This window comes from Pristiophorus japonicus, chromosome 26 (assembly GCF_044704955.1).
Source record: "Pristiophorus japonicus isolate sPriJap1 chromosome 26, sPriJap1.hap1, whole genome shotgun sequence".
Taxonomy (NCBI): domain Eukaryota; kingdom Metazoa; phylum Chordata; class Chondrichthyes; family Pristiophoridae; genus Pristiophorus; species Pristiophorus japonicus.
In genome coordinates, this window is record NC_092002.1 from 13,474,597 (window position 1) to 13,494,177 (window position 19,581).

The 19,581-nt window shown below is 45.9% G+C and overlaps 1 protein-coding gene across 1 annotated transcript in view; it reads left to right on the top strand.

Annotated features, from left to right (window-relative positions):
• The first annotated feature begins 7,093 nt into the window (after positions 1–7,093).
• The window catches only part of LOC139239208 (heterogeneous nuclear ribonucleoprotein U-like protein 1), a 63,835-nt gene continuing 51,347 nt past the window's right edge, over positions 7,094–19,581 (top strand). The window contains exon 1 of the mRNA XM_070867862.1: positions 7,094–7,518. Coding sequence (XP_070723963.1) covers positions 7,293–7,518 — 226 coding nt within the window. The 5' untranslated portion in view covers positions 7,094–7,292. The remainder of the gene's footprint in view (positions 7,519–19,581) is intronic.

Consider the following 19,581-nt stretch of genomic DNA (forward strand, 5'->3'; position numbering starts at 1 on the left):
CGGCATCAGACCCACCGATTCGAAGACGGAGGCAATCGAGAATGCACCGAGACCACAGAACGTGACAGAGCTGCGGTCGTTTCTAGGACTCCTGAACTACTTTGGTAACTTCTTATTGGGTCTCAGCACACTGTTAGAACCACTGCACGCTTTACTGCGTAAAGGAGACGAATGGGTATGGGGTAAAAGCCAAGAAAATGCCTTTGTAAAAACTAGAAAACTGTTATTCTCAAACAAATTGCTTGTGTTGTATGATCCATGTAAGCATTTGGTACTAGCATGTGATGCGTTGTCATACAGTGTCGGGTGTGTATTGCAACAACTAATGAATTTGGGAAATTGCAACCGGTTGCTTATGCATCCAGAAGTCTGTCTAAGGCTGAGAGGGCCTACAGCATGATTGAAAAAGAAGCGTTAGCGTATGTTTATGGGGTAAAGAAAATGCATCAATATCTGTTTGGACTCAAATTTGAATTGGAAACTGACCATAAGTCACTGATATCCCTCTTTTCTGAAAGTAAGGGGATAAATACGAATGCATCGGCCCGCATCCAGAGATGGGCGATCACGTTGTCCGCATACAACTACGCTATCCGCCACAGGCCAGGCACAGAAAACTGTGCCAATGCTCTCAGTAAGCTACCGTTGCCCACCACAGGGGTGGAGATGGCTCAGCTCGCAGATTTATTTATGGTAATGGAAGCATTCGAGAGTGAGAAATCATCCATCACTGCCCGGTAGATTAGAACCTGGACGAGCCAGGACTTCTTACTGTCCTTAAAAAAAACTGTGTGCTCCACGGAAGTTGGTCTAGTGTCCCGTTAGAGATGCAGGAAGAAATAAAGCCATACCAGCAGCGCAAAGATGAAATGTCTATACAGGCAGACTGCCTTCTGTGGGGCAATCGGGTAGTGGTACCCAAAAAAGGGCAGGGACACTTTCATTAGTGATCTCTAAAGTACCCACTCTGGCATTGTAATGATGAAAGCGATAGCCAGATCCCACGTGTAGTGGCCCGGTATCGATGCACAAATGTAATACATGTTCACAGTTAAGCAATGCACCCAGGGAGGCGCCACTAAGTTTATGGTCTTGGCCCTCCAAACCGTGGTCTAGGGTCCATGTCGACTATGCAGGCCCGTTCTTGGGAAAAATATTCCTAGTGGTAGTAGATGCGTATTCCAAATGGATTGAATGTGAGATAATGTCGGCAAGCACGACCACTGCCACCACTGAAAGCCTGCGAGCCATATTTGCCACGCACGGCCTGCCTGATGTCCTTGTGAGTGACAACTGGCCGTGTTTCACCAGTGCCGAGTTCAAAGAGTTCATGACCCGCAATGGGATCAAACATGTCACATCTGCCCCGTTCAAACCAGCATCCAATGGTCAGGCAGTGAGAGCAGTGCAAACAATCCAGCAGAGCTTGAAGAGGGTAACTGAAGGCTCACTGCAGACTCGCCTATCCCAAGTCCTGCTTAGTTACCGCATGAAACCCCACTCGCTCACTGGGATTCCACCCGCGGAACTGCTCATGAAAAGGGCATTTAAGACAAGGCTCTCATTAGTCCACCCTGATCTACATGAACAGGTCGAGAGCAGGCGGTTTCAAAAAAGTACATATCATGATCGCGCAAATGTGTCACGCGAAATTGAGATTAATGATCCTGTATTTGTGTTGAACTAAGGACAAGGTCCCAAGTGGCTTCCCGGCACTGTCGTAGCCAAAGAGGGGAGTAGGGTGTTTCGGATCAAACTTTCAAATGGACTCATCTACATGAAACACTTGGACCAAACCAAACTCAGATTCACGGACTATCCAGAGCAACCCACATTAGACCCTACCTTTTTTGACCCTCCGACCCAGCGGTTGACCACGAAGCAAAACCCAACACCCGCCACCCGCAGCATCCCAGCAGGACTCACCACACCAGGAAGCCCAGCAAGGCCAGCTGCACAGCAGCCCAGCGAGGGCCCAACAAACGACTCACCAAAACCAGCATTTGCACCGAGACGATCAACCAGGGCAAGAAAGGCACCAGATCGACTCACATTGTAAATAGTCACACTATTGACTTTGGGGGGGGGGGGTAGTGTTGTTATATATGTAAACCTGTAAATGCCTTGATTAACCACGAGAGGGCTCATCCCCTGGAGTTCAAGGGATCTCACAATCCCTTGGGAGCACCTATACTTAAGGAGGCCTCACAGGCTGGAGAGGCACTCTGGAGACCTGCAATAAAAGACTACGGTCACACTTTACTTTGAGCTCAATATATCTGGTCAGACTCTTTATTCATACATAATAGAAACGCCACAACTGTCGGACCAATTGTTAGTTATGGATGCTTTTGAGAGCGAAGGAACCCCTGTCACGGCTCAACATGTTAAGACCTGGACCAGCCAGGACCCGATTTTATCGGTGGTGAAGAGTTGCATCCTCAAAGGTGATTGGTCTGCCATAACCAAGCAAATGTGCAAGGAGACCAAACCTTACATTCGTCGCAAAGACGAACTGTCTATTCAGTCGGATTGTGTACTGTGGGGCAATCGTGTTGTTATGCCCAAGAAAGGGAGAGAGAAATTTGTACGTGAGCTACATAGCACACATCTTGGCATTGTAATGATGAAAGCCATCGCCAGGTCTCTTGAATGGTGGCCGGGAATTGACTCTGAGCTGGAATCATGTGTGCATCAGTGCAACACTTGCATGCAGCTCAGCAAAGCACCAGCGGAATCACCGCTGAGTCTGTGGTCGTGGCTGTCCAAACCATGGTCCAGGATCCACATCGACTTTACAGGTCCCTTCCTGGGGAAGATGTTTTTAGTTGTGGTGGATGCATATTCGAAGCTGGTAGAGTGTATAATCATGTCATCCAGCACATCCACAGCTACCATTGAGAATCTCAATGTCATGTTCGCGACACATGGTCTGCCTGACATCATTGTTAGTGACAACGGATCGTGCTTCACCAGTCAGGAGTTTCAAGAGTTCATGAAACTCAATGGTATCAAACATGTAAGGTCAGCACCGTTCAAACCTGCATCCAACGGGCAAGCAGAACGTGCAGTCCAAATCATAAAGCAGAGTATGAAGCGAGTAACCCAAGGGTCACTGCAGACCCGCCTGTCATGCATTCTGCTTAGTTACAGGGCAAGACCACACATGCTTACTGGGGTCTTGCCTGCTGAACTAATGATGAAGAGAGGTCTTAAGCCCAAGCTATCTCTTGTACACCCTGACTTGAATAATCATGTTGAATATAGAAGGCAAAGTCGTCAAGGGTATCACGATCGCACAGCTGTGTCATGTAATATTTCTGTGAATGATCCTGTATATGGTCAGGGTCCCAAGTGGATTGCTGGTACTGTCATGGCCAAGGAGGGCAACAGAGTATTTATTGTCAAGCTCAAAAATGGGCAACATGCAGGAAACATATGGATCAGACAAAGCTGCGGCACACAGACGAACCGGAACAGTCGGAGGAAGAGACAATCGACAACCAAACAACCTACCCCCAGTCATCAGAGGACTCAGTGGTCATCTGTGAATCGGGACTTTCAATCACTGACATATTCAATGAAAATGGACTTTCAATCCATGACATGGCCATAGTCACTCCCACCAGGTCAGCCACCCAGCCACCAGTCACAACAGACTCTGAACACTCACCCAAGGCTGGAGTTGAACTGAGACAGTCAACCCGGGAGCGGAAAATACCGGACCGTCTCAATTTGTAAAAGACTGTGTTAATATTTCAGAGGGGGGGATTGTCATGTATGTACTTTTGGAATCACTAGCCACTAGATGGCGTCACTGTTGGAGGCCATTGGGCTGCACGTACGTGTGTGCAGCCCAAGTATAAAAGGCCAGCCATTTTGTAAATTAGTCACTTTGGGCCTTAATAAAGCAGAGCCAAGGTCATACCTCTTGGAGTTAAACAGTACTCAGTCTAACAGTTATTGCATACACAACAGGGCCCAATGGCCTTTTCTATGCCGTATATCCTGTGTCATCCCATGTGTGACAACTTTGCATTTGACCAGGATTCAAACTAAGATCACCATGGATGGAATTCTTTCAATTGATGTTATAAATCAATTGTAACTTTCTCAGCTCTCAGCTTGAACTAACTCCTAGTAATATAGTGACAGTTTCAGGCAGAAGAGGATCTTCACTCTATCTTGCCCACCTATCCCCAGTATTCCTTTGGCGCATTTCCAATAATCCTGAATCCCATTTGTTGACGAGAGCTTGTCTAGTTATTTCTTGAAAACGATTATGGTTACTTGTTCCTTCCCTCCCGTGTCGGTAATCTGTTCCACAGACTTATCACCCTTTTAGTAAGAACAGTTCCCTCTGCACTTTATGTGTTGAGTACAGAATACTTTAGTGAAGTTATCATGTTTTGTAATGCTCAATTTCCACTTTGTTCTTCTTATCAAAATCGGTACTGTTGTACAGATGAGATAATAGAATATAAATAATTGCTCACCATGTCAGGGAAGTTTACAGCACAGATGGAGGCCATTCAGCCCATCTTATCTGTACCAGGACAATCCAAAACCAATCCCATTGCCCGCTCTTTCCCCATTACACTGTGTCAATTTCAAACTCATCCCACTTCTGCTTTCTTCCTAATAACCTGAATCAATCCAACACTAACCCAACAGCTCTGCTCCCTCCCCATAGCCCTGTGTCAATTTCAAACTACTCCCACTGCCCCGCTCTCTCCCCATAGCCCTGTATCCATTTCAAACTACTCCCACTGCCCCGCTCTCTCCCCATAGCCCTGTATCAATCCCAAACTAATCCCACTGCCCTGAAATCATAGAAATTTACAGCACGGAAGGAGACTATTTCCATTGTGTCCGCGCCAGCTGACAAAGAGCTATCCAGCCTAATCCCACTTTCCAGCTCTTGATCTGTAGCCTTGTAGATTATGGCACTTTAAGTGCACATCCAAGTACTTTTTAAAAGTGGTGAGGGTTTCTGCCTCCAGCTCCTTTTTAGGCAGTGAGTTCCAGACACCCACCACCCTCTGGGTGAAAAAACTTCCCCGTAAATCCTTTCTACCAATTACTTTAAATCTATGCCCCCTGGTTGTTGACCCCTCTGCTAAGGGAAATAGGTCCATCCTATCCACTCCATCTTGGCCCCTCATAATTTTTTACATCTCAATTAGGTCTCCCCTCAGCCTCCTCTGTTCCAAACAAAACAACCCCAGCCTATCCAATCTTTCCTCGTACCTAAAATTCTCCAGTTCAGGCAGCATCCTCGTAAATCTCCTGTGCACCCTCTCCAGTGTAATCACATCTTTCCTGTAATGTGGTGACCAGAACTGCACCCAATACTCTAGCTGTGGCCTAATTAGTGTTTTATGCAGTTCAAGCATAATCTCCCTGCTCTTGTATTCTCTGCCTCAGTTAATAAAGACAAGTATTCCATATGCCTTCTTAACCACCTTATCTACACGGCCTACTACCTTCAGGGATCTATGGACTACAAGGTCCCTTTGTTCCTTTACATTTCTCAGTGATCTACCATTTACCTTGCTATCCCTCCCCAAATCCATTACCTCACACTTCTCCGGAGTGTATTCCATTTGCCACTGTTCGGCCCACCTAACCAGTTAATTGGTATCTTCCTGCAGTCTACAGCTTTCTTCTTCATTATCAATCACTTTAGTATCATCTGCAAATTTCTTAATCATACTCCTAATATTCAGGTCGAAATCATTGATCTGTACCACAAAAAGCAAGGGACCTAGTACTGAGCCCTGCGGAACCCCACCAGCATTCCAGTCACAAAAACACCCATCAACTATTGCCCTTTGATTCCTGCCTCTGAGCCAATTTTGGATCCAACTTGCCACTTTGCCTTGGATCCCATGGCTTTTATTTTCGTGACCAGTCTGCCATGTGGGACCTTATCAATATACACCACATCAAATGCACTATCCTCATCGACCCTCTTTGTTACCTCTCAATCAAGTTAGTCAGACATAACCTTCCCTTAATAACTCTTTGCTGACTGTCCTTGATTAATTCATGTCTTTCTAAATGAGGATTTATCCTGTCCCCCAGAATTTTCTGCAATAATTTTCCCACCACCATTAGACTGACTAATTTGTAATTACTTGGTCAATCCCTTTCTCCCTTTTTAAACATCATTATCATTATCATAGGTGGTCCCTCAAAACAATGGATAACTTGCTTCCACGCCAAAAAAAGGATGAGTTCACAGGTGTTTCGAAAGAAGAACCCGAACTACATCTTCCTACAAGGGTGGGAGATGCCTGTGTGTGGATTTTTTTAATGTGTGGTGGCCGTTGCACACCAGCCACCACATGGGCTTGACAGAGCCAGGTCTTGGTCCAGTGGCAAGGATTACCCAAGACAACTGGAGACCAGCTCTGCTGCACGGATCTAGTCCACACATATATCACAGTGTGGGCTGGCATGGTACCACGTTAGCAGTCCTCCGGCATAACTGTAGAGGATTGGAAAACGATGATCAGATCCTCTGCTATTTCCTCTTTTGCTTCCCTTAATAGGCTGGGATACATTTCATTCGGTCCTGGGATTTATCCACTTTCAAAGCTGCTAAATCTCTTAATACTGCCTCTCACACTATGGTTATTCATCTAATAATTCACACTCCTGCCTGATTTCAATGATTTGTGAAAACAGACCCTGCTCTCTTCCCATAGCCCTGCATCCATCCAAAGGCTTGTTTACAAACAATTGGGACGCAGCTGCCCAATCGCAGCAGGGAAAAGAGGCGGGACCCTCCGCCTTCGAAGCTGATTGGGTCATCGCGGACGCCTCGCCCACACGGCCGGGCTGGTGAAACGGCGCGTCCGATTGGCCCGAACCAACGAAAAATAAAGGCCCTCCAATGGCTGACCAACTTCACTTCGCCGAGGAGGGGGGAATATGGACCAATGAGACGCGGCGACACGGAGCGGTGTCGGCGGCGTGCAAGGCGGCTGACGATTGGTGGCTGGAGAACAGCAGGCACATTGTGAGCGCCTGATGACCAATGAGGAGCGCGGAGAGAAACGTGGGTTGGCTGGTGCCGTCAAAGCGGGTGAAGGGAGACAGGGGCGGCCATTTTGTCTGGCGGACGCCGCGGCGAGTGAAGAGAATTTTTTTTAATCGCGTTAAAGTGCAGCCCGCTCTGACTTTGTTTTTATCTCCTCTCTCCAACCCCGGGGGGGTTTTTTGTAATTTCAATTTTTTATTTATTCGACCGCGGGAGTTGTGTTCTTTTTGTTTTAAATGCTGAGATGAGTTCGCTGGACGTGCGGAAACTGAAAGTGAACGAACTGAAAGAGGAGCTGCACAGGCGCGGCCTCGACACAAAGGGCCTCAAGGCCGACCTACAGGAGCGGCTGCAGGCCGCGCTCGATCGCGACGCCGCCGAAGACGAGGAGGAGGAGGAGGAGGAGGAGGACCAGGCGGCCGACGACCAGTACCAGGAGGAGGAGGCGCAAGATACGAGAGCCCGGGAAGGTAGGCCGCGTGCGCGCCTGCGCATGCGCGGCCCCGGGACAGGTAGCTCACCTTGAATGGGAGGCTGGAGGAAGGCCTTTTGCTTTTTTACACCAGAATTGGGAGCAGGAGTAGGCCATTCGGCCCCTCCCCCGAGGCTGCTCCGCCATTCATGTCTGATCTTCTACCTCAACTCCACTTTCCCTGCGCGGCCCCCCCCCCAATCCCTGCGTGGTCGTGTGTTCCCCCCCCCCCCCCCCAAAATCCCTGCGCGTTCCCTTCCCCTCACCCCCAATCCCTCTGCGGCCCCCCCAATCCCTGCGTGGCCCCCCCCCCCCCAATCCCTGCGCGGTCATCGTGTCTCCCCCCCCCAAAATCCCTGCGCGGTCATCGTGTCTCTTCCCCCCCCCCCCCCATCATCCCTGCACGGTGGTCCCCCCCATCATTCCTTCATCCCCGCGCGGCCCCCCCCCCCCAATCCCCGCACGGTTTCCCCCCCATCCCTGCGCCGTCCCCCGCATCCCTTGATTCCCTTCACATCCAAAAGTCTTATCAACGACAACACCTTTTACAGCGCCTTTTAACTTAATAAAAATGTCCCACGGCACTTCACAGCATTGTTACAAGACAAAACAAAATACATTTGACACACCAAGCCTCATGAAATTACAGCAGATCACCAAAAGCTTGGTCAAAGCGGTAGGTTTTAAGGAGTATTTTCATAGAGGAAGGAGAGGTTTAAGGAAGGAGTTCCAGAGCTTGGGGTTTAGGCAGCTGAAGGAACGGCCACTGATGGTTGAGCAGTTATAATCAGGGATGCTTGGAGGACAGAAGTTTCTCTTCGTCTCAGTCCTAAATGGCTGACCCCATATTCTGAGATTGTGTTCGCTGATCCCAGCCAGAGGAAACATCCACCCTGCATCTACCCTATCAAGCCCTGTAAGAATGTTGTATGTTTCAATGAGATCACTTCTCATTCTTCGAAACTCGAGATTTTGGCCTATCATCTCAAGTTCTCCTCCCCACCCACCCCCCGCCCCCTTAAAATGTCTGACAGTGTGAGACTTAACATAGGATCTGCAGTCTGTCCCATCTGCAAGATTTATGCACTTGGGAGAATTCATCCAATTTGATTTTAAATAAAATGGAGCATTAAGTGCAAAATAATCTCTAGAATGGAGTAGACTACATGCAATAATATGTGTGCACTAATATGCATGCAGTAATATACTAATGAAGTCAGCTGTGGCTCAGTGGGTAGCACGCTCGCCTCAGAGTCAGAAGGTTGTGGGTTCGAGTCCCACTCCAGGGACTTCAGCTTGAAAATCTAGGCTGACACTCTCAGTACAGTGCTGCGGGAGCTGTCGGAGGTGCCATTTACAAAGAGACATTAACAAGTCCCTGTCTGCGCGCTCAAGTGGATTTAAAAGATCCTGTGGCACTATTCCGAAGAAGAGCAGGGGAGTTCTCCCCGGTGTCCTGACCAACATTGCTTTTTTAAAAAAAAATATCTGTTGTTTGTGGGAGCTTGCTGTGTGCGCAAATTGGCTGCTGCATTTCCTACGTTACAACAGGTCTTGAAAGGCGCTATATAAATGCAAGTCTTTCTTTTACATTGCTGTAAACTTAAGAGTTTTTACAGCACAGAAGAAGGCCATTCAGTCCATCACGCAGTGAGTTATGATTGGAATGCAGTGCCTAAAAAAGTGGAGGAAGCAGATTCAATAGTAACTTTCAAAAGGGAATTGGTATATACTTGAAAAGGTAAAATTTGCAGGGCTGTGGGTGAAGAGGTGGGACTAATTCGACATTTCTTTCAAAGAGGCACGGCTGTGCTGTATGATTCTAGGATGGGATAAGTTGGATTTCGTCATAGCACTTGGCAGCCTATGACCAGAGGTGTAATTTTCCAACTGCAAAATATCTTGTCATTAACAGTAGTTGTGACCCAGCGTAAACATTGGCCTATAAGTGTTGCTGAGATTGAAGATTCTTTTGGGAAATTTAGTATGGTATTGCGCTACATGACGGAACAAATACCTGAAGTATAAACATGTGCTTTGGAATCGCTTACAGAGGAAGAAATTTCCTTCACTGTACCTGAAGAATATAGGACAGTACAATCAAGAATGTATTACACAGTGTCTACTTTTTAACACAATGGGTTGTGAGGCTGTGGAGTGCACTTACTGGAGTTAGTGATTGAAGTAGAGACAAAGACCATGTCAACATTTAAGAATAGGAAAAGGGAATAAAGGGATATGGGTACAGGTTGGGCTTGAGATTAGGACTACTGCTCGTGTGAAGGATAAAGACCAACACGGAGTGGATGGACCGAACGTCCTGTTTCCATGTTGGCATTTCTTCATAATTTTATTTAATTGGCTTTTCAGTGAAAGCTCAAAATTAAATGCTGAGTTTTTCTTGTATATTGAAAGGACATAAAAGTGTATGAATGGGAGTGGAATTCAGAGGCGAGTGTACTACCCACTGAGCCACAGCTGACACAAGTTAGTGCCTCAATTTCCTAATTCTCATCCTTATTTTCAAATCCCTGCATAGCCTCGCCCCTCCCTATTTCCTATAATCTCCTCCAGCCCCACAACCCCCCGAGATATCTGCGCTCCTTTAATTCTACCCTCTTGAGCATCCCTGATTATAATCACTCAACCATCTGTTGTCTCGGCCCCAAGCTCTGGAATTACCTGCTTAAACCTCTCTACCTCTCTTTCCTCCTTCATAATGCTCCTTAAAACCTACCTCTTTGATCAAGCTTTTGGTCACCTGCACTAATTTCTACTTATGTGGCTCGGCGTGAAATTGTATGTCTCATAATACTCATGTGAAGCGCCTTGGGATGTTGTCACTACGTTAAAGGCGCTATATAAATACAAGTTGTTGTTGTCTTCATAGATTGTTACAGCAAATTTTTAATATAAGCTGAGTTTTAAAATGTTTCTTAAACCATTGACAAATTTAGGATTCATTGTAAAATTGTGCTTGTATCTATTTGGTTGTAACGGCCATAGTCACTAGAACCATGAATTGATATCAGAGGAGCCTGTTATTAAAATGTATAAATAAAAATACAATACAAATGATAGGTTTGTGTATTTCTTGCAATGTTTTTTTCTGGCCCATGTTTGTACTTAACTAGCAGTACAGTATCTATTCTAGACCAGTCAGTCAAGATAGCTTTTGGTTCAGACTCCTGAAACATCATATTGATGGATCAAGTTGTCATGTGGTCTAGAGACAAACCATTCAGAAGCAGAGTTTGGATGAAGAATAGAAGAGAGCCTTAATTGACTTCAGAATTCATCCTTCTTGGATGCGTTGTGGGATTTGTCCGCTATGCTGTAATACGATTGTTCAGGACTACAATTGCTGTCAGCTGATTATAGGGTGTCATTGATGGCAGCCATGCAGATTTTCATGGCTCAAATATCTTGGCTTCCTCGTTGAAGTTGGTGAGCATCGCAACAAGGTTAGATGGGTTATTTTGATTTTGTCTGGGGATACAGCGCTTCAAGTGCAGCAGTATTGGGATATGTGTTTGTAAATACTGCAGTACAGTGTTGAGGGAGTGCTGCACTGTCGGAGGTGCTGTCTTTTGGATGAGATGTTAAATTGAGGCCCCATCTGCTCTCTCAGGTGGACGTAAAAGATCCCCTGGCACTATTTTGAAGAAGAGCAGGGAAGTTATTCCCGGTGTCCTGACCAATATTTATCTCTCAATCAACATCACTAAAACAGATTGTCTGGTCATTATCACATTTCTGTTTGTGGGAGTTGCTGTGAGCATATTGGCTGTCGGATTTCCTACATTACAACTGTGACTACACACCAAAAGTACTTCATTGGCTGTCTGGTGGTCGCAAAAGGCGCTGTATTAAATGTAAGTCTTACTTTTCTCATGTTGGTGTGTTCTTGTTTTGTTGAAGGAGCTACAGGAGCTGTAACTTCCTCCAGTCCTACAACCAATGTTCCCGTTAAATTTTTTTAATTTTTTTGGCAGAGATGCGCGGCCCATTCAAAATATCGAGCACGTGCGTTTTTCACATTGTAGAGCTGGCTGCAGGGGAGGTCCAGAGAGCTGTGCAGCTTAAAGGGAACATTGTCTGCGACCCTCCAAAAACTCAACGCTCCTCCAAATCTGGCCTCTTGTGCATCCCCCACTTCCTTCGCTCCACCCATTTGGCGGCTGTGCCTTCAACTGTCTATGCCCTAAGCTCTAGAATTCCCTCCCCAAACCTATTCGCTTCTTCGCCTCTTGCGCCTTCTTTAAGGCTCTGCTCGAAACTTGCCTCTGATGAAAAGTTAGTGTGCATGTACAGCAAATAATTAGTAGGCAAATGGAATGTTGGCCTTTATTGCAAGGGGGATGGAGTATAAAAGCAGAGAAGTCCTGCTACAACTGTACAGGGTATTGGTGAGGCCACACCTGGAGTACTCACTGTGTACAGTTTTGATCTCCGTATTTAAGGAAGGATATACTTGCTTTGGAGGCTGCTCAGAGAAGGTTCACTAGGTTGATTCTGGAGATGAGGGGGTTGACTTTTGAGGAAAGGTTGTGTAAGTTGGGCCTATATACATTGGAGTGCAGAAGAATGAGAGGTGATCTTATTGAAACTTATAAGATAATGAGGCGCGATAAGGTGGATGCAGAGAGGATATTTCCACTCAAAGGGGAAATTAAAACTAGGCAACATAGTCTTGGAATAAGGGGCTGCCCATTTAAAGCAGATGAGGAGAAATTTCTTCTCTGAGGGTTGTAACTCTCTGGAATTCTCTGCCCCAGAGAGCTGTGGAGGCTGGGTCATTGAATATATTTAAGATTTTTAAGCGATAAGGGAGTAAAGAGTTATGGGGATTGGGCAGGGAAGTGGAGTTGAGGCCATGATCAGATCAGCCAGAATGGCGGAGCAGACTCGAGGGGCCAAATGGCCCACTCCTGCTCCTATTTATTATGTTCTTATGTCCTTAAGCGCCTTGAGGCGTTTTACTACGTAGGAACATTGGCCTATATCCCTCAATACCATTGGTTAACAAAAAAGCTATCAATCTCAGATTTAAAAATTAACAATTGATCAAACATCAATTGCCGTTTGTCAGAGAGTTCCAAACTTCTACCACCCTTTATGTGTAGAAGTGGTTCCTAATTTCACTCATGAAAGGCGTGGCTCTAACTTTTCGACTATGCTCCCTAGTCCTCGACTCCCCAAGCAGTGGAAAATGTTAAAGGCACTACGTGAATGCTAGTTGTAATAGTGAGAGGTTTGGGAAATAACAAGTTACTGACCTGATAATGAATTGTTTCAAAATCTAACATTCTGCAGAGTACGTGTATAACCTTTTGAGCCAATGAGATTTAAAAATGATGGCTGAATGCTCCATTCTGCTTCCAGCATCCAAACAATCTTGGATTGAGCAAATAGAGTATTGCCATGAGGAAATTGTTTGACCTGTTGGCAGGTTTGCACTGATTTCGAAAGCTTTTAAGCCGTGAAACTTTTCGAACCTTCATTCTGAACCATAGGCTGCCAGGGTTAGTTTCAAGGACCCTTTTTATTTTAAATAGGAAGTGGTCGTAGTAAAGCAAATTGTTTACTGATGGATGCGTACATTTTATAACCACTCACGAGGGGAAGTAGATGGCATGATTTTTGCTCAATAATTTGAGTGTAGCCAATCACTTCAAAGCTGTTCAGTTGAGTTGAGAAAGTAGAGTTTCAGAGTGATTTATTGATATCCTGTTCAGCAAAAGAATGGTTTCTACATTCCAATCATCTTGGGCTACGAGTGCTGGATCGGTTGAATTAATATTTAACACTTGGAATGTGAGGAGGCCATGCATGGCACTTGGGAAGTGGCTGGTTGGTTTTTCCTGAATGAAGGGGCCTTTACAACCTCAAGCTACATGGGGGAAATGATCTTCCCTCTTGACGTTCGTAGTAATTGTGTGGGAGGGAAGGAAGGAATGCTGGTCCACAATACTGCCAGGAAATCCTGGAAAAAATTCTGTGCCCTACAACTTCATGGTGCAATGTTTCAGCAGAATTTAGAAGAATGAGAGATGATCTCATTGAAATGTACAAAATTCTTACAGGGCTTGACTAGGTAGATGCAGGGAGGATGTTTCCTCTGGCTGGGAGTCTAGAACCAGGGCTCACAGTCTCCGAATAAGGGGTCAGCCATTTAAGACTGAGATGAGGAGAAACTTCTTCACTCAGAGGGTGGTGAATCTTTGGAATTCTCTACCCCAGATGGCTATGGAGGCTCAGTCTTTGAGTACGTTCAAGACAGAGCTCGATAGATTTTTCAATATTAAGGGAATCAGGAGATATGGGTACAGTGCAGGAAAGTGTTGAGGTAGATCATCAGCCATGATATTGAATGGCGGAGCAGGCTCGAGGGACCGAATCCTACTCCTAATTCTTATGTTCTTGTATTGATACTGCTGCACTGCATTTGGTAATTCAGAAGCTAATGTTGCCAGATTAAAGCTTAAAATGGTGGCACACTGGAGCTTTTCAGGCCCTAGATGCACTGCAAAGGCCTGGAGCAAGAAGGATGAACTATGAAGAAAGAACTTGCACTTATAACGTTATTAGGACGTTCCGAAGTGCTTTAAGCCAGTGGACTGTGGCAAAACTGCTGAATAAATGACAAATGACCCGATACAGTAATCTGATTTTGGTGATGTTGGTTGAGGGAAGGATGGTGAGGAGGGCTCCTTGCTCTTCAAATAGGATCTTTTATGTCCACCTGAACTGGCAAACGGGGTATTGGTTTAACTTCTCCCCATGTCGCCCCTTAGACAATGCAGCACTCCAGTCCATCTAGATTATATGTTCAAGTCTGTAATGAGGGGGATTGTGCCGCTATCTTCTGACTGTGAGGCGATGCTAGCCAAGCTGAGGAATGGCTTAACCAGCTCTTCCGCATTGAAAAATATTTTAGAGGAAACTCTTAAAGGTACTTGACCAGATAGAGCAATAAATCTGAATCGGTATTTTCAGATAACACCAGGCAGCAAGACAGGAAGGCGCAGGTTCAAGTTTGTGAACATCAAACTTTGGATAGATTTGGGAGTTCACTGCGGTTGGAATGGGTTCCCAATAATGGTGGTTGTGAAACCACGGGATGTGATGATGGGGAAGACAGTAGGCTTGGTATTCAGGAAGGAGGAGATAGAGTTGCGATCTCTCTGATCTTTGGCAGCTTAAATTCTATAGTGTGCTGTATGGCAGGTATTTTCTGCAGCGGAGAACAGGATAGTTAAACATTCCCAAACATTTTACAAATAATCTTCTAATTTAATGCTGCTTTGGGACACATGAGGTGGTCATATTTTTTTTTACGGTCCGTTTGATGCGAGATTCATTTACCTTTTGTGTTGGCTATAATTCAGTGAGACTGAGGACTCATATTTGGTTAACCATTGTGGCTTTTGGGAGGGATTTTTATGGACTGAACAACTGGATGTGGCAGTTCATTTTGGCCTAAGCATGGCACACAGTAACCTCGGGTAACCAAATTGGATCTCGAGGTTTATCAACTGAAACTTGTGGCCGAGACCAAGATTGCCGGAGGGCGTTCTGCCGGGATCAAATGAGTTTTCCAGTATTCCTGAGCTGCAATTTGAATGGAAGCTAAATATGGCTTTTTCCTCTTCGATAGTCAGTAATATAATCAACCACAAGAGTGTTTTAAATGATCACTCTATCTGTAACAAGATATAGTCTGATGTTTTAACGCTAACCATTCAAGGCTTGTTTTTAGAAAAAGTCTTGCTGGTTTAGGAGGAAAACTTTGGTGACCCAAACACCCAGATTTACTCTACAACATTCTCTACAAAATTTGGCATAAATAAGACTTTTGATTTATTAATTAAGCATGTTTTTTTGAGGAAGTCTCGCACATTTTTTTTTCTTGTCTTCCAGATTCATGCAGTATCTGTGTACGGGCATTTCGTTTCCTCTATTACTTCCTCCATTCTTGCTCCGAGCAGTTTATTAGGTGCATGTAGGACACACCTTGTATCCCACTCAGCACTCGCACACCAGAGTTGTCCACATGCCATTGTTTTGTGGTTCTCCAGTAGCTTGTGCTGGCTGCCTGGAGGTTTACTGCATCAAAATGGTCTTCTATGGGCAAAAGTAGCATGTTCTATCTGCCCAGATATAGTATGCCGAGGTGGATTCAGGCTGCAGTGCAGGGGTATGCAATGTTCAAATTGAATATTTTATGCTGACTAGAACAAGTAACTTGCATTTATATAGCGCCTTTCATGTCCCAAGCATGACTAACAAAGTACTTTCAACTGTAGCCATTTATAATGTAGTCAAACCACAGCCAGTTTGCAGATAGCAAGGTCCCACAAACAGCGATGTTGGTTGAGGGAGATATGTCGGACACGAGGAGATGTCCCCGATCTTCTCTGAATAGTGTCAAGGAATTAATTCTTTTTTTGGCAGGTAGGCAGCGATCTCTCATCTCGTCTGAAAGATGGAAAGTCCAACAGTGCAGTAGCCAATGTGCAAGGTCCCACAAACAGCGGTGAGGTAAATGACCAGACAGTCCGTTTTAGTGATGATGGTTGAAGGCCCGGACACCATGAGAGCACCCCAGTCCTTCTTAAAGTGTCCTGGGATCTTTAACAGTCAGTTTAATATCTGAAAGATGGTATCTCCGACAGCTCAGTACTCCCTTAGCGCTGCACTGGATTGTCAGCCCCAGCTGTTTACACTGTACATTAATGATTTAGACGAGGGGATTAAATGTAGTATCTCCAAATTTGCGGATGACACTAAGTTGGGTGGCAGTGTGAGCTGCGAGGAGGATGCTATGAGGCTGCAGAGCGACTTGGATAGGTTAGGTGAGTGGGCAAATGCATGGCAGATGAAGTACAATGTGGATAAATGTGAGGTTATCCACTTTGGTGGTAAAAACAGAGAGACAGACTATTATCTGAATGGTGACAGATTAGGAAAAGGGGAGGTGCAAAGAGACCTGGGTGTCATGGTAATCAGTCATTGAAGGTTGGCATGCAGGTACAGCAGGCGGTTAAGAAAGCAAATGGCATGTTGGCCTTTATAGCGAGGGGATTTGAGTACAGGGGCAGGGAGGTGTTGCTACAGTTGTATAGGGCATTGGTGAGGCCACACCTGGAGTGTTGTGTACAGTTTTGGTCTCCTAACCTGAGGAAGGACATTCTTGCTATTGAGGGAGTGCAGCGAAGGTTCACCAGACTGATTCCCGGGATGGCGGGACTGACCTATCAAGAAAGACTGGATCAACTGGGCTTGTATTCACTGGAGTTCATAAGAATGAGGGGACCTCATAGAAACGTTTAAAATTCTGACGGGGTTAGACAGGTTAGATGCAGGAAGAATGTTCCCAATGTTGGGGAAGTCCAGAACCAGGGGACACAGTCTAAGGATAAGGGGTAAGCCATTTAGGACCGAGATGAGGAGGAATTTCTTCACCCAGAGAGTGGTGAACCTGTGGAATTCTCTACCACAGAAAGTTGTTAAGGCCAATTCACTAAATATATTCAAAAAGGAGTTAGATGAAGTCCGTACTACTAGGGGGGGATCAAGGGGTATGGTGAGAAAGCAGGGGTACTGAAGTTGCATGTTCAGCCATGAACTCATTGAATGGCGGTGCAGGCTCGAAGGGCCGAATGGCCTACTCCTGCACCTATTTTCTATGTTTCTATTATGTGCTTAAACTCGTACCCTTCTGACTCCCATGAGAAGAATTACCACTCCCATCAGTTTGTAGGAATGGAATCGCAGTTTTAATGCTTAGTGTTAAGCAACCTTTTAATAACTAGTAGTGAGTATTACATAGAAACATAGAAAATAGGCGTAGGAGTAGGCCATTCGGCCCTTCGAGCCTGCACCGCCATTCAATAAGATCATGGCTGATCGTTCCCTCAGTACCCCTTTTCTGCTTTCTCTCCATACCCCTTGATCCCCTTAGCCGTAAGGGCCATATCTAACTCCCTCTTGAATATATCCAATGAACTGGAATCAATAACTCTCTGCGGCAGGGAATTCCACAGGTTAACAACTCTGAGTGAAGAAGTTTCTCCTCATCTCAGTCCTAAATGGCCTACCCCTTATCCTAAGACTATGTCCCCTGGTTCTGGACTTCCCCAACATCGGGAACATTCTTCTCGCATCTAACCTGTCCAGTCCCATCAGAATCTTATATGTTTCTATGAGATCCCCTCTCATCCTTCTAAACTCCAGTGAATAAAGGCTCAGTTGATCCAGTCTCTCCTCATAAGACAGTCCAGCCATCCCTGAAATCAGTCTGGTGAACCTTCGCTGCACTCCCTTGATAGCAAGAACATCTTTCCTCAGATTAGGAGACCAAAACTGAACACACTATTCCAGGTGAAGCCTCACTAAGGCCCTGTACAACTGCAGTAAAACCTCCCTGCTCCTATACTCAAATCCCCTAGCTATGAAGGCCAACATACCATTTGCTTTCTTCATCACCTGCTGTACCTGCATGCCAATTTTCAATGACTGATGAACCATGACACCCAGGTCTCGTTGCACCTCCCCTTTTCCTAATCTGCCGCCATTCAGATAATATTCTGCCTTCATGTTTTTGCCCCCAAAATGGATAACCTCACATTTATCCACATTATACTGCATCTGCCATGCATTTGCCCACTCTCCTAACCTGTCCAAGTCACCCTGCAGCCTCTTAGCATCCTCCTCACAGCTCACACCGCCACTCAGTTTAGTGTCATCTGCAAACTTGGAGATATTACACTCAATTCCTTCATCTAAATCGTTAATGTATATTTTAAAGAGCTGGGGTCCCAGCACTGAGCCCTGCGGCACTCCGCTAGTCACTGCCTGCCATTCTGAAAAGGACCCGTTTATCCCGACTCTCTGCTTCCTGTCTGCCAACCAGTTCTCTAGCCACGTCAGTACATTACCCCCAATACTATATACTTTGATTTTGGACGCCAATCTCTTGTATGGGACCTTGTCAAAAGCCTGTTGAAAGTCCAAATTCACCACTTCCACTGGTTCTCCCTTGTCCACTCTGCTAGTTACATCCTCAAAAAATTCCAGAAGATTCGTCAAGCATGATTTCCCTTTCATAATTCCATGCTGACTTGGACCGATCCTGTCACTGCTTTTCAAATGCGCTCCTATTTCATCCTTAATGATTGATTCCAACATTTTCCCCACTACTGATGTCAGGCTAACCAGTCTGTAATTACCCGTTTTCTCTCGCTCCCTCCTTTTTTTAAAAAGTGGTGTTACATTAGCTACCCTCCAGTCCATAGGAACTGATCCAGAGTTGATAGACTGTTGGAAAATGATCACCAATGCATCCACTACTTCTCGGGCCACTTCCTTAAGTACTCTGGGATGCAGACTATCAGGCCCCGGAGATGTATCAGCCTTCAATCCCATCAATTTCCCGCCTAATAAGGATATCCTTCAGTTCCTCCTCCTCACTACAATTGGCAAGGAGAACCTCAAAACTGTTCCGAATTGCATCTGATTAGCAATGCAAGTCTGAATGTTGCCATTGCCTCAGTAGATTTTAAAAGCTCCGCCGCCTCGATCACTCGCCGCATCTCCGCCACGACCTTCCCGCTCCTCTGCTGTACCATCCCGCCGATGTTCCTGCCCACGCTCCAAACAGCGACCTGGGTCCTAATGCCGTCGCACACCTGGACCAGCTCATGCTGGAATTTGTAGTGGCATGTCGCTCCAGCTCTCTGATTTGGTGCGGCAAATGAGGATATGGGGCCCAGAAAAGCCGAGGGCCCAGGGGCAGCACGGGCCACCCCACACTGCGATATGTGTGCGCTGCAGCAGGGCAGGTCTCCAGTCGTCCTGGTTAACCCTTGCCACTGGACCAAGACCTAGCTCTGTCAAGCCCATGTGGTGGCTGATTTGCAACGGTCACCCCACGTTAAAAAAATCCACGCACAGGCATCTTCCACCCCCTCAACTGGAGTTCAGGACTGGAACATCGGGTCCTGCATTGAAACATCTGTGAACTCTTGTGGAAGCAAGTCATCCTCGATGGAGGGAC